Source organism: Geotrypetes seraphini, chromosome 1 (assembly GCF_902459505.1).
Source record: "Geotrypetes seraphini chromosome 1, aGeoSer1.1, whole genome shotgun sequence".
In the NCBI taxonomy this organism is placed as follows: domain Eukaryota; kingdom Metazoa; phylum Chordata; class Amphibia; order Gymnophiona; family Dermophiidae; genus Geotrypetes; species Geotrypetes seraphini.
The window spans coordinates 247,303,811-247,330,815 of record NC_047084.1 but is presented as its reverse complement, the minus strand read 5'-3'; the positions used below and the strand labels follow the sequence as shown (position 1 = coordinate 247,330,815).

The 27,005-nt window shown below is 42.9% G+C and overlaps 1 protein-coding gene across 3 annotated transcripts in view; it reads right to left on the bottom strand.

Annotated features, from left to right (window-relative positions):
* PROM1 (prominin 1) overlaps positions 1-27,005 on the bottom strand; it is a 170,270-nt gene that overhangs the window by 56,619 nt on the left and 86,646 nt on the right. For all 3 annotated transcript variants that reach the window (XM_033948839.1, XM_033948830.1, XM_033948849.1), the window contains 4 exons: positions 13,723-13,882; positions 11,171-11,323; positions 8,088-8,211; positions 4,505-4,608 (listed from right to left, as the gene is read on the bottom strand). In XM_033948839.1, coding sequence (XP_033804730.1) covers positions 4,505-4,608; positions 8,088-8,211; positions 11,171-11,323; positions 13,723-13,882 — 541 coding nt within the window. The remainder of the gene's footprint in view (positions 1-4,504; positions 4,609-8,087; positions 8,212-11,170; positions 11,324-13,722; positions 13,883-27,005) is intronic.

Sequence of the window (27,005 nt, the reverse complement as noted above, 5' to 3'; positions counted from 1 at the left end):
TGGCATCAGCCACCGCCTTGTCACAGCCAAAAAATGATCAATTTTCTATTTTGTTCATTAATTGTCATGTGCTAATTCTAATGTAAAGCAAACAAACAGCAGAGATGTCCAAAGATATCCAAATGTGTGCTGATTTGTTTCACAACTCTGCTTTATTCACTCAATGACTCAAACCTGCACGAGTTGTGAAACAAATCAGCACACTTGTTTCTTTGGACATCTCTGCTGTTTGTTTGCTTGAGACTTGACTTGGGGAGGTGACTCTCCTGTTTTGTACACCTAATTCTAACGTAGCCACACTTACTGCCACATATTCTGTAGGCAGTAAGGGCTTGACTTTATAAATGTCAGTTCAATGTATTGGTCTGGGAAAGTAAACAGATAGGTTTTCACTGCCTTCCTGAAGTTTATTAATGAATCAAGTGAGTGGATCAATTGTGGAGAAGTAAAAATATAAGATTGTGAGCTACATGAACGCTTGAGGGAATGACAATGAAGTAGAGTTTTGTCAAATCCTGGCACTTTTGAACTCTATACATTCTATCTTTTTAGAAGCTACTTGGACTGATAGGATTCTCCCAGTTCTTAAATAAAGTATCTTTCATGACCCTATGCAAAGGAACCTTAATGCATTAATTTGGTTGTGCTTCAAAGTCAAGAAGTTCAAATAGTTCAGAGCAAAGCTCCTCCTCTGTTTCCATTTTGATGGGTAAAGCCTACCCCATATGCCTTACAAAGTCAGTAAAGGATATACATTTTAGTGGAGACTTGCTTTGTTGAGGAGGAGGGAAAAAATCAGAAGGTATATCATAGGATTCTTCTGCTGAGTATTCTGGCAAGTTCTCAAATGAATGGTTGGAGATATCTACTACTACTGCCACTTATCATTTCTATAGCATTGTCAGACTTCTCAAAGTACTCTCTGCTAGGTGAATCAGGGGGAGTGTGTCGATGTTGACTGTGCATCCAGATGTATCAAGATGGAGGTTCATAGTCTGAGGCAGGAGATATCTTCCTCTATTGATGATGATTCATGGGTTGAGTTGGTCTGTGCTGACTCCAATGCTCGACATCAAGCAAGAGTACATGACCTTGACCTCAATCAATGCTTTGATGTATTTTCATGCTGGACTGAGACAAGCATGACAGCCTTTAAAGCCTGTGAAGACTTTGACTGTAGTAGCCCTGAAAGCTTTTTTTCTGAGCATAGCCCAAATTTCCTCCTGGATAAATTATGCCAGTACTAGAAGAGACATCAGCATGGAAGCAGTCTGCTGTACTTGTTGGAGCATGGGAGACCTCAATGTCGACACTTACTTATGAGGAGACAACATTTGGATGGAAGGAGAGCAATTTTCAGTACATCAATGCTTACTAAGTATCAAGGAAGTTGATGCTTGGGAGGATGCAGTGGTATGCCTAAAAGGGGTTTTTAGCTTTCTTACTTGCTGCATCCCTCGATGCTCAAGGCATAGATGAAGGTAATGTAGAATTTTGCCTCTGTAAAAATTCTGATAATCTGGATGTGGTGTCAATGCACTCGGCACCAGTGCTGATGAATGAGTCGTAGAAGGATGAGTGTTGATTCCAACTCCCCTGCCATGTTCGATGTTGATGTCGATGTGGATGTGGAACTGAAAGTTTTTTGAACTGAGTAATCTCTTTTGCTTATGGAGGCAGAGGACACAGCTAAAGTCCAATGCTCAGGACCCAGAAACTGGACACACCAATTTTGTGGGCCCAGGGAGCTTGAGTAACCAAGATGCTGAAAACAATTAATGCTCCTGAGAGAAAAAAGGGCTGGGGTGGTCCGAAGGCCGAAAAATTGACAAAAATGAACCAAAGTTAGGTAAAATACTGGAACACACCTAAAACAACAAACTATGAGAAAAATAATGAAAAATAAGTATGGAAAGGCACATAATAATGGTTACAGGGTTTTTTTAAATTAATTCTTTATTTATTTTCAAAAATACATTAAGTGTTAAATATATTAATTCATATTAACAATAAATACATCACTTACAAACAATCATTGATATATTTCATAAATTCTTATCCCTTCCCCTTTCCCATCCCTCCTTCCCATATATTCCATTATCATATAAAACATATAATAATAAACTTTCCCCCTCCCTATACCTTAAGTTGATAAATATAAGTGAAACAAATTCAAATTAATCTTTACAATACTTTGTCAATGGTTTCCACACATCTTGAAACTTCTTAAAATATCCCCGTTGTAATGCAATAAACCTTTCCATTTTATAGATATGGCATAAAGAATTCCACCAGAAGTTGTAATTTAATCTCCTCCAATCCTTCCAATTATATGTAATTTGCTGAATGGCAACACCAGTAGTAATTTATTGTTATTCGCAGAAATTTGACTTTTTGTTCTCATTTCCATACCAAATATCACAGTATCATAGGATAATGCCACTGGGTTATCTAATAAATTATTAATTGGTCCCAAATTGATTTCCAAAAATTCATAATACATGGGCAATGAAACAATAAATGATCTAAAGTTCCTACTTCTAGATGACAATGCCAACATCTATTAGACAAAGAACTATCTAATTTTTGTAACCTAACAGGGGTCCACAACGCTCTATGCAACAGAAAAAAACAAGTTTGTCTCATAGATGCTGACAATATACATTTCATCCTCCAAGGCCAAATTCGTGGCCATTGAGATGCAGTAATTTCATGCTTAATCTCAATGCTCCAAATATCTTTTAAACCAGTTTTTAATTTCTTTTTATTAAATCCACATAACATTTTGTACCACTGGGTGGCCTGGTGACCCAAGAAGCCTGTCTGAAAACACAGAAACTCCATACTATAATGATTATTAAGGTTTTTCCAATCAGGGAACCCCGCCTGAATGGCATGCTTCAGTTGCAATCATCTAAAATTATCTGAGTTTTTAAGACCAAATTTATGTTGCAATTGTGAAAATTCAAGCATAGTACCATTAGAAATAACATCATCATCCAATATTTGTATTCCTGCTACCATCCAATGCTTCCAGACTAACCTTTCTCTGCCAATTTGGATCTTGGAGTTTACCCATATAGACTGTTTTGTAGATTTAAAAATAAGGGTTACAGTTTGATGTGCTAAAGATAGAACTGAAGACACAGCTTCCCAGATCCACCTAAAATGAAGAACTGATGGTACCGCTAGCCAGTGTTGGGCGGGAAGACACCGGCATATGCTTGGTATGAGCATTTGTCAAAATATCTGAAATGACAGTGTACTTGGCAGTGTCTGTACCAGGTTCCGTGAGAATATAATGCCTGCTTGTCCTTGGAGATTTAACTTTGCTGCTGTGTTTTGAAGGACTTGCAGTCTATTAATAGTTTTAGCTGAAGCACCCAATAAATTAATATTATGGTACAGACTCTTAATATCCAGAAAACCTTTTTAACCATTGACTCTATAGAGATTCCCTTCATTAATCTTGAGTTAAAATATTTTCATCTTACTTGACAGAGTAAAAATAGTTCCAGCCAAGGTCAGATTAGACTCCATTAGTTTTAACTGAATTCATATTTAGACATTATTCTGTATCCACTCCTACGTTTATCTAAAATAACTGCTCTATTGTATTATATGTTACACTTATTTTGAGTTTTAAAAATGAATAAAGATTAACAACAACAACAACAAAAAATAACTGCTATACTGGTATAAGTTTCTTTAAGAGATTTTTTCCCCAAAAGTATATCATCTGCATAAATGTAATACAAGATATCCAGGGATTTCAACAATCAATCTAAAAGGCTAAGTAATAATGATAATGAAAAAGGATTGATGAAATTGGTGAACCCTAAAGGATGCCCTGCAATGGGTAGTGTACTCATAATTGATCATGTCTAAATTATATGTGCATGTTTTACCTGTTATACTAGTATTCTATAAAGGAAAGTTGATGTCTACCTTCCTTGACAGAATAAGCTCCAGATAGATGCCCCTTTATATAGAGAATTGCTCTCCACATGTCCAGACCAATAATTCTAAGACAGACTATGAGAGGCTTGGCAGATCATGCTTTTTCAGATTACCTCCTCTCAATCAAATAAAGAGGATGAAGTACTTAACCGAGAAAAGCTTTGCGCAATATTGATGATTTAGCACACAAAATTCTTCCACCCATCTACCATATAAATGAGCCTTAGAAAAATTTCATGTATAGTTTTTCTCCAAACTTTGTCGCAAAAAATTTTAAATACTCTTTATTTAATATGTATTTATTTTTGTACAAAAAATATTACAAAGCAAATTTGATATGGTTTTAATATGCATCTCAGCAATGTATTAATTGGTCTTGGAAATAAAAAAAATTTACTCTTATACAGCTACGTCAAACAAGTAAAGTGGGAACAAATATGGCATACGAATAGGATTCAAAGGAACAAGCTCTTTATTAGGAGTCCCACCTAATAAAGAGCTTGTTCCTTTGCATTATCTTTTTCTTTTTTAAAAAAAATTTTACCTGTAAACTTTTTCAAAAGTAAGATTTATGTTGGGATTTTGAAGCAGAATACCAGAAAGGTAGTTTCTCCATTGTGAATTTATTAGATATGGTGTATCCAAAACCTAGAAAAAAAAAAAGATGCATGGCTAATCTATTTCAAATAAATTTTAACAGAGGAAAAATAGGAGAAAAGCTCTTAAACAGGATTCAAAGCATTCAATTTGCTGATGAACAACAAGCATTACATAATAAAATCAGAAATAGGAATCTTATAAATGTGTATTTTGGTTATTCAAGCGCAATTCTATACCTGAGCACCTCTATGTAAGCATTCTGAGGCAGCGTAGTAGGTACCAATTCTGCAACCCTGGTATCAAAGCACTTAACATTAAAGCACCCACTTTTAAACCCGTCTCAGAGTTGGTATAAGTGCAGCAAGGAAGGTCACTTCTAATCTAATCTTATCTAATATTTGTGTGTCACACACACCTAACCAGGCTCTAGTCGACTTGAGGAAAGGAAAGGAAGAGGGTTAGGGTGGAAGGGGAACGGAAAACATAAAACTTAGGTGAATTAAGTAAAGGTCAGGTGCTTATGATGATTCTAGAAGAATTAGTTGTCAAAGAGTGAAGTTTTCAGTTTCTTTCGGAATACGGTATGATTGGTTTCCATTCTTATAGTCACTGCAATGTCATTCCAGATTTTGACTCCGAGGAAGGTGAACATAGACTGGAAGATTCTTTTATACTTGAGTACTAGGCACCTAAATGTTTGAATCCATTCTACAGACTAACAGACCAGCCTGGTGTGGCAGACTGGCCCAGACTTCAAGGAAAGATTAGTAGATATAAATATAGTCAGCACACAGTTTCACATGAACAAAAATATTTATTTTTATTATGTTTGCCTCACATAAAATACAAAAGGTATTGGCTTACCTCAGCCAAGCTGCTTCACTCATAGGAACCCTTCTGATTCCCAAGGCTCTGCCTTAGCCTATCTCTAAGGAATTCTCTCTCAGAGATCTCCCTGACTGATTCTGGTCTGGGGCAGAAGTACTACTCCCTGCTCGAGTTCTGCCCCTCTGATTCAGCAGTGAGCTCTAAACTGCTTGGTACTCTAGGACCTGTAGTTCATCCCTTTCTAGTTAGCGCTCCCTGCTGCCTGGTAGTGATGGAAACCCTTTAATCTGTCACACAGACTTACCGATTTACCCCTAAACTCTGTATATGGCACAATAGGTCACATGCGCAAATTGATATGCACAGTTGATTTGCATAAACAAATTATTTAATGAGTCAATCAGCACCAATAATTGGCAATTAACATCTAATTATTGATGGTAAATGGAACTAATTAAAAGTTATGTGCACAACTTGGTAGGTGCATTCTAGTGTGCGAATCACAAAAGGGGGCATGGCCAAAGGAGGAACATGGGTGGATTGTGGGTATTCCTAATAGTTAGGTGAACTATTATAGAATGCACCCAAATCTGTGAACAACTTAGGCGCAGGCATTTAGGCTTGGTTTTCCTTGGCCTAAATGGGGGCAACAAAATGTTATGGCTGCGATGTGCAATTCTATATAAAGTAGGAGCTTTTTATAGAATTGTATTATGTGCCATGCTGACTAGCGTTGATTTGTTTTTGCACCATATACAGAATTTGGCCCTCAAAGCCAAAAAGACAACAATGAGCCTTTCTGTGAAACTGGGTTGTCTTTCCAGAGTACATTGAACGAGCTATTAGCGAAATATTTACTACAACTTCACCATTAGATCTCCGCTCAACTGATTGGCTAAAGGCGATCACAAAGTGACATTGCACAAATTTTGACTATTTTGGTTCATTTGTCACTAACTTGTGGTTTTTGCTTGAGCAACTGAAACAAGAAAGTGTGCATTCTGTGCTGAGGGGCCCTAATTTAGATGTTTAACAACCTAGTTCTTACTGTCCAATTTCTAGCTTGCCATTGAAGACCAAACTCATTGAAAGAATTATTTCTCAACAACTGCAGGCAAACTGTGATGCTAATCATCTTTTGGATAAGCAACAACATAGGTTTTGAAAACACTACAATGTTGTAATGGGGTATATGTCCCGTCACAGAGGTTCATAACCACTGGAGGACTGAAGATCAGACCATAAGCCCAAAACAGCTGGGTTTAAGAAGAAAGCCAAATCTGCACCTGCTTTGGAAGAGAGAAAAGCTTACAATGTACTTGGGACTTAGTTACAAGGGTGAAGAGAGGTTTTCTGCTCTGGAGACTACTGAAAGTTGACTCACTCCAAGAGTACAGAGAAGCTCCTCACAGGACTTCTGGATCAAGAAATCTGGAAAAAGAGATTAGGTTTTTACCTTGATAATATCTTTTCCAGTAGATAAGAATGGTATGCTGAACCTTAGGTTACTCTGTCCATTCTCGCGAGCATACTGCAGAAAGATGTCAATCACAGATTTTGAAACCTCCTCCTTCCCCCAGGAGTCTGGTGTCCCCTTCAATTAGCTCCAAAGCATACAAGTGCTCTAGAAGAAAAGACAGGAGAATGAGGGTCATGGGGAACTCCCTGAAATCAAGGTTCTGATCTGCTCATACAATGTTATAACAGTCAATAATGAAACTGTAACGTACACATGAATAAACATTACCACTGAACAGTAAAACACATCAAACACAGCTTGAACATTAGATTCTATTTACAAACTGATTCTGAACTCACAGTTCGACTGACAGAGAAGTCTTACCTATGGAGGGGACAATGAAGCCTAAGGCAGAAACAGGTGAAAACAATTGGAAGATGTACAGATTGCTAGCCCAGAGTTTGTGCTGCCTTGAGTGCTGTAGGTTGGAACCCTGAGAACAGATGAATTCCACTTTCTTTTTTCTTTGTTTTGTGTGTTAAGTGAATGATTGGGTCTCTGTATGAGTGCAGTGGGTAGACCTGGTAGTGTCTAGGTAGGTCCCTCCTATGGTATCCAATAGGGCATAATCTATTAGTTTTAGGTGTACAACCACAGCCCACTCCAAATCAGGTTTTCAGGATTTCCACAAAGAATATGCATGAGATCTAACTGCATACAATGGAAGCAGTGCATGCAAATAATCTCATGCATATTCATTGGTAACATACTGAAAACCTAACTAGATTGAGGCTCTCGAGGACTGAGGTTGGATACTCCCGTGCTAAACGTTAGTGCAGTGCGTACCCTTAACCAAGGGTAATGTGCTCAGTGTTTGTGCAGTGGGTAGACCTGGTAGTGTCTATGCAGGTCCCTCCTATGGTTTCCAATAGGGCATAATCTATTAGTTTTAGGAGTTTTGTATGTCCTTCCTGAGGTTTTTCTGTGGTTGTACACCCTTGATTTAGCTCATATACTGAATCCCCTGCCGTAAGTATCACCGCACACCACTGCTACACAAAATTATTACATAGATATTTTATTTCATTTATTTTTTTGCATTATTCATTATTAGGCCTGAATAATGGTTTTCTGTAATAAGTAAAACGTTTTTCACTGAACAAGGTTTTTATATTCTTGCTTTGTTCATCTATACTTTTTTAAATTTGATATTTATAATGAAGAAAATGCAAATTCTCACCTTAAATAAAGCTCTGTCCGCAAATGGTTCGCAGACCAATTTTTCTATGTTTCCTCCAGCAATGAAAGTGACCACCACTATTATCATTAGTATCCATGAGAAAATAAAACTAAATCCAACACCACTGAAAATTTTGAATAAAATAGAAACATATATAAGCAAAACATTTAGAATGCAAGGTTAAAGCCTAAGAAAAGTGCTAGGGAAGGGTTGCCAGGGAATGAATTGATATGGGATGGAATGGAAGGGAAGGGTGGAAGAGAACATTAAAGTGCTTGCTCTAGCCAGCCATTTTGCTTCAACTTTAATTTTGACACTTTAGGTAACCACCTAGTTTACCTTATGGAAATGCTGGCTCTAAGAATGTTGGATTATGGGGGGAGGGGAATATGCTTCAAAGAATGTTCAGCTAGTGACAGCCAATGGATATAGTTGTTTCAATTCAGACAAGATTCAGAAAAATCTATCCTGTACACCAAAAAAGCCCTTGGGTTTAATTCATCCATTTTGAGCCTTTAAGAAGGTCACCGCTCATACTGTAAAATTCTGCCTCCAGGATTCTAAGCAGAAATATGCCCCTAAAGGAGGCTCTGGCTTACATCTGCCACCAACATTCCCTCTAAAATCATATAGGAGCCCACTGCCTTTATTCTTACCATCTGAAGGAGAAGTAATCTTGCAGTTTCAATCTCTTAGGAGTATCAAACAACCTGCTGATCCCATCCAATTGAAAATGAGAGACTGTTGCACCATCCTAATAGTAAGAAAGCAGGTAATGGACTCCCATGCAGCATAGAAGAACCACTGCTCTACATCAGCAAGTGTTGGTCATAGAAGATCTCAATGTTCCATATATAAAAATGCTCAGAGATAAAGGTGACCTTTAGATGGAGGGGAGCTGAATAGAAGATTGCCCTGCAATGTTCTGAGTCATCGTGAAGGTACAAACAGGAGATGATACTAAATATAAAGGCCAGGCAAGTGCTTTAATATAAAGTTGAGGGCTACGTTTTTTCTTGATTGAGTGATATTGGTTTACCTCAATTGATTTGAACCTTTTTGTTTAGTAAGTACTAAAGTATTAGGATTTTTATGCTATCCCTCAGTTGAAAAAAAAAAAAAAAGACCTAAAAATGGCATCAACTTTGATAGACATGAGATTGCAGAAATACAGATTTAAACAGATGTCACTCTTTATGAAGCATCCAGATTAGTAAAGCCATATTTACGGGTCTGGAGCTCAAGGACAGAAGAGTGAATCTCTCTCAAGAAGAATATTTTGAGTCTAGTATACATATGTCCAGCAGATTGGGGGAAATTGTAAAAATGGCACCTAGGTTAGGCATCGGTGGGTGTCTACTGAATTCTGCGCACAACTTACTTTTTAAAATTAGGTTGAAAACATTAAAACCTAATTTTTAAAAACATTAATTACAGTTGCACACTAGTATTGGAACGGCACCTAGCTACACCTAAGTCATGGCGCCTCCTGACATCTAATGATGACTAACTGAAAAGTAGGTATATGGTATGACTTAGGCGCCAGTAAATTAGGCCAGGAGTTAAAAGAATCAGCCCCGTTGTGTCCAACCGGGTATAAAGGACTGAATTTTATAAATGGGGGTCTAAAAATTTAGTACCAAAAATATAATGCTCGGTGCTATTCTATAAACAACACTCAATTGTAAGTGACATTTATAGAATGGCGCATAGCACCAGGAACCACAACTGAAGCATGGTGCAAATCCTGGTACCTTAATTAGATGTGGATCTCCCTTATTCAATAACTATGCACATAAATCCAAGGAACACCCTTAATCCACCCGTGATTCTCCCATTTTTATGCCCCCTTTTTTGACTTCTGCATAAATTTTAGGCATGGATCCCATGCCTAAATTTCCACCTGTAAATTTTAATTAAAACCAATTATTGGTGCTACTTGGCTCATTATTTGATTATATTGCAGACGCAAATTGGGTATGCGCCCAAATTTACACATGCAAATTTTAGCACTTTTTATGCAATTCAGGGGAAAATGTGAGTGCTAAATTTGGGCTATGCTAATCTGTGTTGTTGCAATTTGATTCACTTTAGGTCAAACGTTTGCTCAAGTAAGGGAGTATAGAAGTGTAACAGCAACAATCTTCTTTGGGATCCTTGTACTAAATTTACCACAGTAAAGATTTGCACTTATCACATGATAAGTGCCCAAATTATTGTGCGGTAAGTGCAGTGACAGCACAATGTGTTTTGACTCCTACTTGCATCAGCAGGAGTGTGCAGTAAGTTACCATGTGCTAACTGCAAAGTGCAATCCATGTTTATTCCCCACCCATAATAGTGAGGATATGTAGTTAGTTCAATGAACTGGCACACAGTGAAATGTGCTAACAGTTACCATGCACTAATTCACACAGGTAAAAAGGCCCCTTTGTTCAGTGTCTGAATGAATTTCATTTGGTCAATACTTGCTTAACAAACATACATTTTTTAGAAACTGCTTTAGGATTTTTTATTTTGTGCCTGCTTGTGTGAGTTATTTTAATGCCTACTGGGAGCTTGATTTGATAAAAGCTAACCTATAAATATATAATATATCCCCACCTCCTCATATGCAGCACACTGACAGATGAAAAATAACTTATTTTTTCTGAAGCCTGGAGGGTCGAAATACATAGCATTTGGTCTTTTATGCTTAAAAATTACTGTACTGTATAGTGTTACACTGATCTTGGCATTTTACCCATAATTTATTTGCAGAACATTTACTTTGGATATCTATTAGATAAAACACTGCAAACATGCCATGTCATGCTCAGCTAGAATGTGGAGTGACTTCCGACTAAAGATAAATTATCCTAATAATCTGAAAGAGATCCAAAAGAACATCCATGCATGAGAAGACATACCAGAAACTTCCTGTACTGATCTCTCGTATTAAATCTTGTTTGTGTATGTACGTGTGGACTTTACAGTTATCATTCTTTTGCTCTCAGATCAGTTATTGAAGCACAGGGAAAAATATCCTTTTTGAACATTTGCAGCTGACAACTACTCAAGGACAGTACAGACTACAAACTCACGCCATGAGGAAGATGCCCGCAGTATTGGAGATGTAGCCTCTGGTTGTTGGTGAAGCATATTTTTCATAGCCACAGACTCCACACAGTAAGCCCAAATAGTAGAAGACCAGGATAAGTACTACCATGCAGCAGAGGACCAAGAAACCAAGCCACCTAACAGACAATAGAAGAATCACTATGGATATCCTGATTTGTACCATAAATACACATAATTATGCATAGAGTATGCACAGCACCAAAGATACATTTTATAACAATTAGCAGAAAAAAATTCTGTTTCAGAGAAACTGTCCATTAATTAAACTTTGCTAGATTATAGTTACTTATAAATAAGAATAAATAAACACATTCATAAAATTCACAAATAGAAAAGCATTTTGAATTATTTTACTTGTACTGTATACCAAGTACTGGATAATCATAACTATTTTGTACATTTAGGCCTGGATTCTATATAGGTCGCCCGGGAGGGGCATCCTATACAGAATCGGGACTAAACTAACCCCGATTCTGTAACCGGCGTCCATGTTACAGAAGCCGGTTACAGAATCAGGTTAGAGTAGATGAGGCCGCTACACTTAAGTATAGCGGCCGTGGCCGCCTGTCCGATCACCGGCAGGAGGGTGCCCAACCCCTCCTGCCGGAGGACGCCCCCCCTCCGGACCCTCCACGCTAACACCCCGCAATGACCCCCCTAACCTCCCCCCAACTAATCGCCCCCCCAAAACTACCGTCTAATTGTTGGCCGGTCGGATCTTGCTACCATCCAGCCGGCAGGGCTACCTTGTCGAAATGAGGCGGGCCTGCCCCATCCCCGCTAAGCATAAGGCCTGATTGGCCCAGGCTCTAGGCGCCTGGGCCAATCAGGCCTTAGGTTTAGTGGGGATGGGCGGGGATAGGCAGACCCACTATGCCTAAGGCCTGATTGGTTCAGTCTTCTAGAGCCTGGGCCAATCAGGCCTTAGGCTTAGTAGGGATGGGTCGGGAAGTGGCTTTGACACTTCTGCTCGGCCCTAAGCGGCTTTTTGATTGACTCCCACAAATTCTCACAAACTGATAGTCCCGCAAACTGACAATGGGCAGGAAGGCAATGACATGTGTGTGGTATGGGCACTGCCTAAAAATTTAAAGTGACAGTACACTTATTAGTGTCCATACTGGGTACCATGGATGATGTCATCCACATGCATGCTTGTCCTCGGAGAAATAAGGATTTCAAATATATTTCAAAAATTGACATAATCTAATCACTACAATATTAACAAATGGAAATAAAACAAAAATAGAAAATAAGACGACAGCTTTTTATTGGACTAATCTAATACATTTTTTGATGAGCTTTCAGACATCAAAACCTTCTTTCCTCAGATCACGATTCCATACTGCTATTATAGTGTCCTGTCCTGATCTGAAGGATGTTTTGGCATCTGAAAGCTAAACATAAAATGTATTAAAATTAGTCAATAAAAATGTATCACTATATTTTCCATTTTCTACACTATTTTTTTCTAAATTAAAAATAAAAATCTTTTTTCTACCTTTGTCTGGCCATTTACTTTTTCTAATTGTGTTGTTCCCAGTCTGTGGATTCTGCTTTTCTCCATTTACTCTTAACTCTCTGACCAGGATTTCCTGTCCATTTGTCATTTTTCTCTCTTCTCTTTTGCCTTTCAGCTTCCTTCAGTTTATTTTTCTGACCCTCTGATCAGATTTAGTTCTTGCTTACTAATCAGTCTTTAATTTCCCTGTTTTTATTGTGTCCACCTAAAGCTTTGGATTCCTTTCCCTCACCCTGACTCTACTATTCTCCTTCCTCTTATTCCCCAGTCTTTTACTAAATCTATCCTCTTCCCTTCTATCCAGCATCTCCCACTCTTTCTCCCCAACTTTCTTCCAGCATCTCTCCTCTCTTTTTTTTCCTTTCCATAGCTGGAGTTTGAAACATTGATCATTGCCACTGAATATTATCCACTTACCCCCCTCTTTTACAAAGGTACATTAGCCATTTTAGCGTATGCTAAATCTATGTGTGCGCTAATTGCTAATGTGTCCATAGACTAACATGCACATGTTAATATTTAGCACGCACTAATACACTTAGCGCACCTTTGTAAAAGGGTCCTTTAGCTTCCACTACAGTATCTTCTTAAATATAAGTATTATAAGGATCATCCATAAGAAGAACGTCTAGGTAAGTTGCAGCTATACTCTCTTGAGGAACACAGAGAGAGGGGAGACATGATAGAGACGTTCAAATATGAGGTGGAAAAAGACATCTTTTTCCTCACAGGACCAATGGTGACAAGAGGGCATCCGTTAAAAATCAAGGGTGGGAGATTTCATGGTGACATTAGGAAGTATTTCTTCACTGAAAGGGTGGTTGATCGTTGGAATGATCTTCCACTTCAGGTAATTGAGGCTAGCAACGTGCTCGATTTTATGAAAAAAATGGGATAAACATGTGGGTTCACTTCGAGAAGTGCTTAGAGGGAGGGTTCTTTGAGTGGGCACACTTGTTGGGCTGCCGTCATACTCTATGTTTCTATACCCACCTATAGAAATCATACTGTTCCACTACAGGGAAATAATTTCGGATATATGTTTCACTTTGAGAAAGATGCACCGTTAAATTGGATAGTAGATGCCGCAAAGGAAGCACTTTAGAAAAGCTGGTGATATTTGAACCAATGGAGTCAAAAATATTGTTGATATCTATGAATAAACATAATAATTATATAAGTTTAGAGATCTAATGCTATATATTATCCATAGAAAGAAAAACACATCAAAAATATTTCAGACTATATGCTATGAGGCAATTAATAATAAATAAAAAGTATGGAAAATAATAATGATACATAATGTAAAACACATATACCCAAATTCTATAAAAGACCTACAGTTGTACGTCATTGGTCATGCAGCCAATGCTTGCAAACAACTTGACCGAATAATAGGCACCAATAATTGGCAATTAGCACCTCATAATTGATTAACACCTCATAAATAATTTAAATTAATTGGAAATTATGGCCCCCTTTTATCAAGCAGTGTTAGGGTTTTTTTTTTTATTGCTAGCCACTGCGGCAAAAGCTCTGATGCTCATAGAATTCCTATGAGTGTTGCAGCTTTTACTGCAGTGGCCGGTGGTAAAAACAAAACCCTAATGTGGCTTGATAAAAGGGGGCCTATGTGCCTAACTTTATAGGTGCAGTTCTATAACAGTTATGTGCCAGTTGCAGTATATGATGCTGAAAAGTAGGTGTGGTTACAGCCCGATCATGGGTGCTGTTGTAATTTATGCCCCTATGTGTACACAACTTAGGTGCAGGCATTTAGGTCTGGTTTTAGCTGGCCTAAATGGGTGCTCTTAAAAGCACACATAAGTGGGGCTCAGCAGTGCTAAGTGTGATTCTACAAGTTATGCATAACTTTTATAGAATCACACTTGGCACCACATTAATTGGTGCTAATTTTTTAGACACAATATAGAATTTGGGCCATAGTAAACTGCTGACATTCAATACAACACAAAATGTGTTTTAACATGCACACTGTTGTGATACTGTTTCGTCTTCTTGGCAATGAATATTTCTGAATGTAAAGTCAGAGTTTTCTTTTTCTGTGTATCAGATATTTGGTGAACTATTTTATCATGTTTTATCTACTGTAGGAATTACAGTATTCTGATCTGCTCGTCAGTGCCCAAGATAAGTGGCTATTGAAAAATCAAGGGTTCATTCCATTGGAAAAATAAGGAACAAAGTGGAAAATCACTGGACTGCCCTAACTTTGTTGGTTGGGCTGAGAAATTTTCAACAGCCACTAATAGATAGATAGAGATAGAGAGAGAGACCACTGATATAAATTCTCAAAACCGACACATTTTGATCACTAAATTGAAAATAGTCATTTTTCATACAATTTTCCCCCCAGATCCAGTGTCATTTCCCCTTTCCCCCTTGTACCTAGTAGGTAGTGGTAGTACCACTACTGTAATGAAATACCACCACCTTTGTTCCAGGGATCCTGGTCTCCCTCCTCTATTATGATCTTTTCTTCCTCCTTGGTCCAGAATCTTTATATCTTTCAACAGCTGTTGAAAAGTTCTCAGCCCAACCAACAAAGTTAGGGCAGTCCAGTGATTTTCCACTTTGCTCCTTATTTTCCCAACGGAATGAAAAAAGTGGAAAATCACTGGACTAAAAGTATATAGCCCTTGATGGAGATTGCTCCAACTTTGTTGGTTGCGCTGAGAACTTTTCAGCAGCCCAGAAGGTATAGGTCTGTTCTTGTTAGCTACTACTGTGTAATGAAGATATTTTATTTTAAAACATTTCCATAACTGTTCTAATCAAAAGAATTTGATTTTTAAATGAACTTGTATAAAATAAAAGTATCTCACTGCTCACTGATGGATCCTCTCTTTGGGGAGCTTTGTAATTGTTAGATCTTACATTGTTATCCTTGATCTTTCTGTATTGTAATTTTGCTGCTTGTAATTTCTTGTCTGGGCCATTTGCCATTCTCAATAAAATTATCTTAAAAAAAAAAAAAAAAAAAAAGTATCTTTACATGACTGTAGGAGATATCATATGAACATAAGAATTGCCGCTGCTGGGTAAGACCAGTGGTCCATCTTGTCCAGCAGTCCACTTCTGCAGCGGCCCTTAGGTCAAAAAACAGTGCCCTAATTGAGTCTAGCCTTACCTGCGTATGTTCTGGTTCAGCAGGAACTTTTCTAACTTTGGGCTTCTTTTACGAAGCCGCGTTAGCGGTTTTAACGTGTGTAATAGTGCACGCTAATTTGCAAGCCACGCTAGCCGCTACTGCCTCCTCATGAGCAGGCGATAGTTTTTTGGCTAGCGCGGGGGGTTAACACGCGCTAAAAAGTTGTGTGCAATACAGACGCTAACGCGGCTTTGTAAAAGGAGCCCTTTTGTCTTGAATCCCTAGAGGGTGTTTTCCCCTATAACAGCCCCCGGGAGAGCGTTCCAGATTTCTACCACTCTCTGGGTGAAGAAGAACTTCCTTACGTTTGTACAGAATCTATTCCCTTTTAACTTTAGAGAGTGCCCTCTCGTTCTCTCTACCTTGGTGAAGGTGAACAACCTGTCTTTATCTACTAAGTCTATTCCCTTCATCATCTTGAATGTTTCGATCATGTCCCCTCTCAGTCTCCTCTTTTCAAGGGAGAAGAGGCCTAGTTTCTCTAATTTCTCATTGTACGGCAACTCTTCCAGCCCCTTAACCATTTTAGTCACTCTTTTCTGGACCCTTTTGAGTAGTACAATGTCTTTCTTCATGGACGCAGTATTCCAGGTGGGGACATACCATGGCCTGGTACTATGGCATGATAACCTTCTCTGATCTGTTTGTGATCCCCTTCTTAAATCATTCCTAGCATTCTGTTCGCCCTTTTTGTCTACCAGTACTCCCAAGTCTCTTTCTTGGGGGGGGGGGGGTCTCTCCAAGCACTGCACCGGACATCCTATATTCATGTATAAGATTTTTGTTACCGACATGCATCACCTTACACTTATCCATGTTAAACCTCATTTGCCATCCATCTAAGTCTGTTATTTTATGTTTATGACTGTATTTTGTAAGCAGCTTAGGTTTAAGAGGGTAAGAAATTTTTTAAATAAAAAGGGGATTGAGGGGTACAATTAGAGGGTTACTATATAGTACAAGACCTGGGGGGCCGCCGTGGGAGCGGACTGCTGGTCATGATGGACCTATGGTCTGACTCGGCAGAGGCGATGCTTATGTTCTTATGTAGTGTGGCAAAGAATGCAATATTTTATTTTAAAGGAAGCAGTGACCTAGTAGTTAGAGCTACAGCTTCAGTATCTCTTCATTCAGTGCTGCATACTCCAACTCTCCTATTTTAAGTTTTAGGCTTCTAGCATTTGCATATAGACACTTCAAATTGTGTTTTTTTTCTTGCAATTACAGGCTGCTGAGAAGACTGGGAAAATTTGAGTCTTTTACTCTGCCTTCCTCTTAAACCCTCCTGGCTTTCTTTCACTATTATTGGAACCTCTCTACCGGGACCACCTAACTATCCTGTTTCAATAGTATCCTCCAAGGATACCTTCCACTGAATCATCCGCTCCAAGGCAGCTCAGGGGTTATCAGACTGGAGGTGGGACTTCTCTACAACATCCCTTTAGGTCTCCTCTATGTACTTCTTTGTCTCCCTCAGCTCCTCCAAGTCTGCTACTCTAGCCTCAAGGGAACGCACCCGTTCTCTGAGAGCTAGGAACTCTTTGCAGCAAGCACACACATATAACTTCTCACCAACTAGAAGAAAGTCATACATGTGACACTCAATGCAAAAGACTAGATAGCAACCCTCTTGCTGTTGGACTACTGTCTGCATCTTGTTATTGAGCTAATTAACTAACCTTTTAAAGCTACTAGGAATATATTAGAGTAGTATAGAAAGCCTTAAGATTTTATTAAAAGTTTGTTCTTTTAAGATCTAAACTGTCTTTAGAAGAGAACCTACAATTGAGCTTCTAGTTTCTATTCTCATGGTTCTACAGCCCATTTAGAACATCCTGACAGCTGCTAAGAATCCTTTTAACATGTGAGGATTTTGTCTTCAAAAAGAAGGAATTTTCAATCTGGTACTTTTCTAATGGTCATGACCATATCCCAGGTCCTGTTATAATGATATTGCAGTTACTATACCACTTATAGCATCTTTACCATTTAGACTTCTTCTAGTAGAAGACACCTCAGTGTGCTGTCATCGTATTATTAACTTTCCAACATCACAATTGCATGTAATGCTTCATTTCATGAAAGGCCTGCCTCATATAATACCCCATTATGGAAGTCCACTATGCTATGGAACTGAACTTTGGCACTCAATAATTAAGTCTCCTTTCACACATCTGGCCATCGCACCTCTGAAGTTCTAACTTGGAAAGTACTTCCTAGTAACAATTATTTCACTTCAAACACTAACAGGGCAATTCTATAAACTAGGTACTAACATTTATGTGCACATTATGCACATGTTTAGAATACTTGCAGATATGCAAGTATATGTACTTATGCACGTATATGCCAGCATGCTGCCTATGTACTATTCTGCAAATACCCGCTTAAATTATATTTCCAAGGGGTTGTACACGGGGGTAGAACATGGGTGGCACAAAGAGTGAGGTCACATTTATGTAACTAACTTACAGAATACTGTTGTTCTTAAGCACTTACACTAGCTCATACTTAAGAACATAAGAATAGCCTTACTAGGTCAGACCAATGGTCCATCTAGCCCAGTATCCCAACTTCACGGTGGCCAATCCAAGTCAGAAATGGCAAAAACCCAATTAGTAGCAACATTCCATGTTGCCGATATGGGGCAAGCAGTGGCTTCCCCTACATTTGGCTCAATAGACTATGGACTTTTCCTCCAGGAATTTGTCCAAATGTTTTTTCAAAACCAGCTACATTAACCACTCTTACTACATCCTCTGATAATGTGTTTCACAGCATAACTATTCTCAAAGTGAAAAAATATTTCCTCCTATTGGTTTTAAAAGTATTTCCCTGAAATTTCATTGTGTCCCTCTAGTCTTTGCAATTTTTGACGGAGTGAAAAATCTACCCATTTGGACTCGTTCTACTCCACTCAGGATTTTGTAGACTTCAATCATATCTCCCCTCAGCCGTCTCTTTTCCAAGCTGAAGAGCCCCAACCATTTTAGTCTTTCCTCATACAAGAGGAGTTCCATCCCCTCTATCATCTTGATCATTCTTCTTTGAACCTTTTCTACTTCCACTATATCTTTTTTGAGATAAGGTGACCAGAACTGAATGCAATACTCAAGGTGAGGTTGCACCATGGAGCTATACAAAGGCATTATAACATTCTTAGTCTTGTTTAGCATCCCTTTTCTAATAATTCCTAGCATCTTGTTTGCTTTTTTTTCCCGCTGCAGCACATTGGGTGGAAGGTTTCAGTGTACTCTCTGTAATGACACCCAGAACTTTTTCTTGGGCGCTGACCACCAAAGTGGACCCTAGCATCTGGTAACTATGATATGGGTTATTGTTTCCAATGTGCATCATACGAACATAAGAATTGCCGCTGCTGGGTCAGACCAATGGTCCATCCTGCCCAACAGTCTGCTCACGTGGCAGCCCCAAGGACAAGACCAGTGCTCCAAATGTGTCCAGTCTCACCAGTTTAGCATGAACTTGTCCAACTTTGTCTTGAAACTCTGAAGAGCGTTCCAATTTTCTACTACTCTCTGGGTGAAGAAGAATTTCCTTACATTTGTACGGAAAGCACAGTTACTTACCGTAACAGGTGTTATCCAGGGACAGCAGGCATATATTCTCACATGTGGGTGACGTCATCTACGGAGCCCCGGCGCGGACAGCTTTTCAAGCAAACTTGATTGAAGTTTCAAGTTTGCACACTGCACCACGCATGTGCATGCTTTCTCGCCCACTAGAGGGCGCATCCCACCTCGTGGTCCTCAGTTCCATAACTAGCAAGGAAGCCATCCCCGGGGAGGCGGGCGGGTTGTGAGAATATATGCCTGCTGTCCCTGGATAACACCTGTTACGGTAAGTAACTGTGCTTTATCCCAGGACAAGCAGGCATGATATTCTCACATGTGGGTGACCTCCAAGCTAACCAAAAAAGGGCAGGTGGGAGGATGGCAATTTAGGAAAACAGATTTTGCAAAACTGACTGGCCAAACCGGCCGTCACTCCTGGATAAAGTGTCCAGACAGTAATGAGAGGTGAATGTATGAACCGAAGACCAAGTGGCAGCCTTACATATGTCCTCCATCGGAGTGGATCGGAGAAAAGCTATCGAAGCTGCCATTGCTCGGACCTTGTGCCCCGTGACTCGACCCGGGGGAGGAAGGCCAGCCTGAGCATAGCAAAAGGAAATGCAAGCAGCCAACCAGTTAGACAGAGTGCGCTTGGAAACTGGATGCCCTAATCGATTGGGATCGAAGGACAAAAACAATTGAGGGACCTTCCGATGAGACCTGGTGCGTTGAAGGTAATACGCCAACGCCCTCTTACAGTCAAGCGTGTGGAGCGCCGCCTCGCCAGGATGGGAGTGGGGCTTAGGAAAGAACACAGGAAGGACAATGGACTGATTGAGGTGGAAATCAGAAACAACCTTAGGGACAAACTTAGGATGGGTGCGGAGAACCACCTTGTCATGATGGAAGACGGTGAAAGGGGGGTCCGCAACCAAGGCTTGCAACTCCCCAATCCACCTGGCGGAGGTGAGGGCAATCAGAAACACCACCTTCCAAGTCAGAAATTTCAAGAGGGACTTGTTGAGTGGCTCAAAAGGGGGTTTCATCAGTTGAGCCAGAACCACATTCAAATTCCACACGACAGACGGAGGCTTAAGAGGGGGACAAACCCTGAGTAACCCTTTCATGAAGCGTGTCACCAAGGGATGGAGTGACAGAGGGCGTCCATCCAGAGGTTGGTGGAAAGCAGAAATCGCACTAAGATGAACACGCACCGAAGTGGTTTTCAAGCCAGAGTGCGACAAATGGAATAAATAGTCCAAAACCGAGGATACCGGAACTGATACCGGATCCAGGTGAAAAGACGAACACCAGGTGGAAAACCTGGTCCATTTCTGCGCATAGCAAAGCCTCGTCGAGATCTTGCGGGAGGCTTCCAACACCTCCCTCACCGATTGAGACAGGTCCGGAGGAGTCAGGGAACAAGAAACCAAGCTGTCAGGTGCAATGACTGCAGATTGGGATGTAACATGGATCCTTGACTCTGAGACAGCAGAGAAGGAAAGACAGGCAGAGGAAGAGGCTCCCTGGCACTGAGCTGAAGTAGCAGGGAGAACCAGTGCTGACGCGGCCACCGAGGTGCTATGAGAATCATCGTGGCCGTGGACGATTTTAGATGTACTAACGTTCGCATGATCAGAGGGAACGGAGGGAATGCATACAGGAACCTCCCTTCCCAATCGAGGAGGAAGGCATCCGCTTCCAGACGATCCCGCGAGTACATCCGAGAACAATACAGTGGTAGTTTGTGTGTCTCCGGAGAGGCAAACAGATCCACCTGTGGCGTTCCCCAGCGAGCGAAAACCTCGCGCAGAACTGCTGAGTGTAGAGTCCACTCGTGCGGTTGCAGAAGTCGACTGAGTTTGTCCGCCAGACAATTCAGTTCTCCTTGGATGTAGACCGCCCGGAGGAAGATGTTCCGGGAGGCCGCCCACTCCCAAAGGCGAAGAGCCTCGGAACAGAGGGGCCAAGACCCCGTTCCCCCCTGCTTGTTCACATAGTACATTGCCACCTGATTGTCCGTGCGGACGAGGACCACCTGGTCCTGCAATATGTGAACGAAGGCTCGAAGTGCTAGGAAGATGGCCCGCAGCTCTAGCACGTTGATATGACACCGACGGTCTTCTGCCGACCACAGGCCCTGCGTGCGAAGACTGTCGAGGTGGGCTCCCCACGCGTACTCCGAGGAGTCCGTGGTCAGGACCTTGCGAAAAGGAGGAGTGCGAAACAGTAGCCCCATGGACAGATTTGAAGAGTCTGTCCACCAACGCAGCGATTTCCGCAAAAGCGGAGTCACCGAAACGAGGCGAGACACCGGATCGCACTCCTGACGCCACTGGGACGCGAGGGTCCACTGAGGGATCCTCAGATGTAGCCTCGCAAACGGCGTGACGTGTACCGTCGAGGCCAAATGGCCGAGCAGCATCATCATGCGCTTGGCCGACACCATCGATAGTTGAGAGACCTGGCGGCTCATCCGTACCAAGGCTTCCAACCGCTGGGTCGGAAGGTAGGAGCGCAGGCGCACCGTGTCCAGCACCGCACCTATGAATTGAAGAGACTGAGCCGGCCTCAACTGAGACTTTGGAAAGTTTATCTCGAACCCGAGAGTTTGCAGGAAGGCAATAGACTGTCGGGTCGCTGAGATAACCCCCTCCCTGGTCGGGGCTTTGATGAGCCAATCGTCCAGGTAAGGGAACACATGGAGTCCACGTGACCTCAGGGCTGCCGCAACCACCACCATGCACTTCGTGAATACTCGTGGGGACGCGGCCAGGCCGAAGGGCAGTACCCTGTACTGGAGGTGGAGGTCCCCCACCTGGAATCGTAAAAATCTTCGGCAGGCGGGGTGCACCGGAACATGGGTATATGCTTCCTTCAAATCGAGGGAGCACATCCAGTCCCCTTCCTCCAAGAGAGGATACAAAACCGGGAGAGATAGCATTCGAAACTTCTCCCGGACCAGGAATTTGTTGAGCTTCCTGAGGTCCAGTATGGGGCGCAGGTCCCCAGTCTTTTTTGGGACCAAAAAGTAACGGGAGTAAAACCCCGTACCCCACTGGTCCTTGGGGACCGGCTCGACCGCCCGAAGCTTCAAGAGGGCTTTGGCTTCGGTCAGAAGGGTCGGTAGCTGCGAACGGTTGCAAGGGACTAAACTTGGGGGACTGTCCGGCGGCGAGGACACAAAGTTGAGCGAGTAGCCCTCGGAGACGATCCGGAGCACCCAAGCGTCTGAGGTAATCCCGGTCCATGCCTCCCGGAAGGACCGAAGACGCCCCCCGATAGGAAGGGGTTCCTGTGAAAGTGCGGAGGGGAACCCGCCCCGTCCGCTCAGCCCGTCAAAAGGAAGGCGCGGGCTTAGAAGGGCCCTGCGCCGGGGCTTGGGTTTGTCCCCCTCTGCCTCGCTGAGACGGACGTCTCGGAGGCGGTCTCGAGAAAGCCGGGGTCGACTTCTGAGGGTATCGGCGCGGCGGAGGCCAGAAAGGTTTCTGCGGCGGGGGCCTAGGTTTGGGGCGGACCAGGGATGCTAAAGAGCGCTCCTGCTCCGACAACCGCTTGGTCGCCGCATCCAATGACTCGTCAAATAACTCGGACCCCACACAAGGCAAGTCTGCAAGACGTTCCTGCAGGTTTGGGTCCATGTCGAGGGTGCGAAGCCAGGCCAAGCGGCGCATGGCCACTGCGAAGGCCGACACCCTCGAAACCAGCTCAAAGGCGTCGTACACTGCATGGAATAGGTACAACCGCAATTGAGACAGGTTGGACATAAACTTATCGAATCCTGCTCTTTGGGAGTCCGGTAACGAGTTTCGATATTGAGGAAGGTCCTTCACCATACCACGCAAATAGGAGGAAAAGGTGAAGGCGTAATTTAGAACCCTGGTGGCCATCAGGGAATTTGAATAGAGGCGACGGCCAAACTTGTCCAGGGTCCGCCCCTCCCTGCCGGGTGGAACCGCCGCAGAAACCCGTGAGGGCTGTGATTTTTTAAGAGCAGACTCCACCAGAAGAGACTGGTGGGAGAGCTGCGCCTTATCGAACCCTTTAGGGGGAATCGTCCTATACTTCGATTCCATTTTTGAAGGCACAGACGTGACTGTAAGAGGGTTTGACAAGTTCTTCAGCCAGGTTTGCAGAAGGACACTGTTGAGAGGGAGTCTAGGCACCTCTCTAGGAGGAGTGGGAAGGTCCTGTTCCTCCAAAAATTCTTTGGAATACCGAGAACCTACCATCAGGTCAATCCCCAGGGCTTGGGCCATGTCCTGAACGAAGGATGAAAATGAGGACGGCCTAGCCTGGGGAGACGGGGTTCTCGACCGCCCCACCGAGGAGAGGGGGGAGGCCTCATGAGAATAATGAGGATCCCTAACAGATCCCGAATCCCAGGATCCCCTCTCCAGGGCCCTCGAGGGGGAAGGGGAAATTATCCTCCTCGCAGAACCCTTGGGTGAGGACCCCGGGGTCCATGGGACACTCTCCCATTTCCTCGGCGAGGCGGCCCGGGAAGACTTCCCACGAGGTGAGCGGAGGAGCCTCGGGTTGTCGAGGCGCAACTCCGACACCTGCAGCGCCTCGCCCCCGAACGACGAGGAACGATCGCGCCGAGGCGAGCCTCGGGGCCGCTTAGACTTCCTCGATCGGCGCCTCGTCCGAGGTCGCGTCGAGGGCGAGGCGTCCCGGGAAGACCCGGAGGAAGAGGAGGAAAGACGGCGCACTCTGCGCAACTTTTCTTTGGGCCTTACACTCCGCTCAGGAGGTTCCCCCGAGGTCGAGGTCAGGGGCGGGGCCGAGACCGAGGTGAACGGGGCCACAGTACCCGAGACCGAGGTCGCCGAGGCCGGGGCTCCCGCGGTCGAGGGAGCCGAGGCCGGGGCCTCCGAGACCGAAGGCGCCCCGGCCGAGGTCGAGGCCGCCGGAACCGCAGCACGTTGCAACACTTCCAGGGCTCCCGACAGCTCCGATGAGATCAGAGCTCGGAGGAGATCCTGGAAGGCCGGAATCCCCACGAAGGTGGGGAGTTCCGAGTCCGGGGCACACTCCCTGGAGGGCGACCTCGGTCTCGAGTATTCCCTCGGGGTGTGCGAAGTCGAGGTCCGATGCGGGGCCGGGGTCGACCCACCCGCCTTGGCCTGACTCGAGGATGGCTTCTTTGCTGAAGGGGATGGAACAGAGGACTTACCCGAAGCTGGCTTCGCTGACGACGCCTTCGAAGACGAGGGCCGAGGCGAAGCCGAGGCCCCCGAGGACGCCGAGGCCGAGGTCAAGGCCGGGGCCGAAGCCGAGGCCGACGTCGAGGCCTTAGGCGGCGCGTCGACGGCGAACAATTCAGCCATTCTGGCCTTACGGCGACGGAGGGCCCTGTTTTGGAAAGTAGCACAGCGATCACACGACTCTGTCGGATGTTCGGGCCCAAGACAGACAATGCACCACCGGTGAGGGTCAGTGATGGAAAGCAACCTCTCACACCGGCTGCACTTTTTGAATCCCGTAACAGGACGGGACATCAACGAAGAAAAAGAAGAAGGCCGGGAACGACCGACGTCCCGCGGCCACGGCTTCCGGGAGCCCCCGGAGCCCAACGAAAAACAAAATACTTTTTTTTTTTTTAAGAAACGAACCGAAAAGAAAACAGCACCGCGCACTAATTCGATGAAAAAAACAAACTAAACGCGGCAGCTAGAAGGCAAAACACTGGAGCTCAGATCCACAGGGCTTTCTTGCTCCGCGGAAAAAATTGAACTGAGGACCACGAGGTGGGATGCGCCCTCTAGTGGGCGAGAAGGCATGCACATGCGTGGTGCAGTGTGCAAACTTGAAACTTCAATCAAGTTTGCTTGAAAAGCTGTCCGCGCCGGGGCTCCGTAGATGACGTCACCCACATGTGAGAATATCATGCCTGCTTGTCCTGGGATAATCTATCCCTCTCGTTCTCCCTACCTTGGAGAGGGTGAACAGTCTGTCTTTCTCTACTAAGTCTATTCCCTTCAGTATTTTGAATGTTTCGATCATGTTCCCTCACATTTGGCCACATTAAATTTCATCTGTCATTTGGAGGCCCAGTCTTCCAATTTCTTTAGGTTAAATGTAATGTGTATACTTTCACATTTATGCTAGTATTCTATAAAAGAAAGTAGGCCTAATGGGCTCTTTCTACATGCCCTTCGGATGTCTAAATCTAGGCATCCTGTTAAATAATTGTTCCTTAAGTGGGCTTCCAATATTGATTACATATGAAGCCTATATGTAATTAGATCATGATCTCTGAACACACTCCATATTCTTGACTAAAGTGGTGCCACTTTTTCACCTGAATGAAGAAATAGTCTTTCCTTTGCTTTCCTTTGTTTTGTTACATTCAAATTCTTGCACGAAAATCCTGTTACATGGGCTCGCACCTTATATAAGAATCCTTAAGTAAAAATAGATTTCAACCATTTAGGAAAACCAGACAACTTTTCATCTCCTTCAATCCTAATACAACTTGCATGCCAGTTACAAAACAGCTCTAGTGAATGAGTTAGTTTCTTCTGGACAATTCTGCTATGAACAAATGGATATTCCTCTCAGTTCCAAACTCAATTAGGCATACACTTCCCCCTCCCCATTTGCGGTTCCTGCACTCGCGGTTTCATATAATCGCGATTTTTTCTGGGGAGGGGGAAAATTTAAAAAACAGTCTTAATGTTAAAAAAAATCCATCTTTTTTTCCTCCCTGCCGCCTTCCCGGCCTTACCTGGTGGTCTAGAGGGCTTTTGGGGCAGGAGCGATCTTCCTACGCTCCTGCCCCATTCAGATTGCCATGAGGAAATGGCTGCTGGGAGTTCCCGTAGTCTCTCGCGACTACATCGGGAACTCCCTACAGCCATTTCCTGATGGCGATCTGCACGGGGCAGGAGCATAGGAAGATCGCTCCTGCCCCGAAAGCCCTCTAGACCACCAGGTAAGGCCGGGAAGGCGGCAGGGAGGTGGGGGTGGGTCAGAGCCGGATAATCGCGGTTTTTCGGCATTCACGGTCCGGCTCTGCCCTTATCCTCCGCGAATGACGAGGGAGAAGTGTACTGCACATAATCTGCAAAACTACACAGTCCTCTCTCTTCATACTTCTACTGAACCTTATTGCTTGAACCAATATGCTTAAGGCACTGTTATGACCTAACAAACTCCTCCATTTGACTGTGGCTCCTCAAAAGATTAACACAATTTAACATGGATCAGCCCTAAGCTTGGGAGTCACCCACTTGTATGCTTGGCTCAGTCTTGCTTGTCAATAGAAAAAGTACTGTTGCTTATCTGTAGCAGTTTCTTTGCATAAAAAGAGAATTGATAAAGCTCACAGTTCCTCCTACTTTCCCTAGAGTTGCCTCAATATTTTATGTTTTGGATCTGACTGAAGATCTAAGGAGGCTGCATGTGCCCAGAAACTTAAGCTCTAAATTTTGAGTTTTGGGAGAACAATTCAGTTTCAGTGCTGTTGGATGACCTGACCCATTTATGTGCCTTATCATTCCTACCGTCTATAGAAGACACTT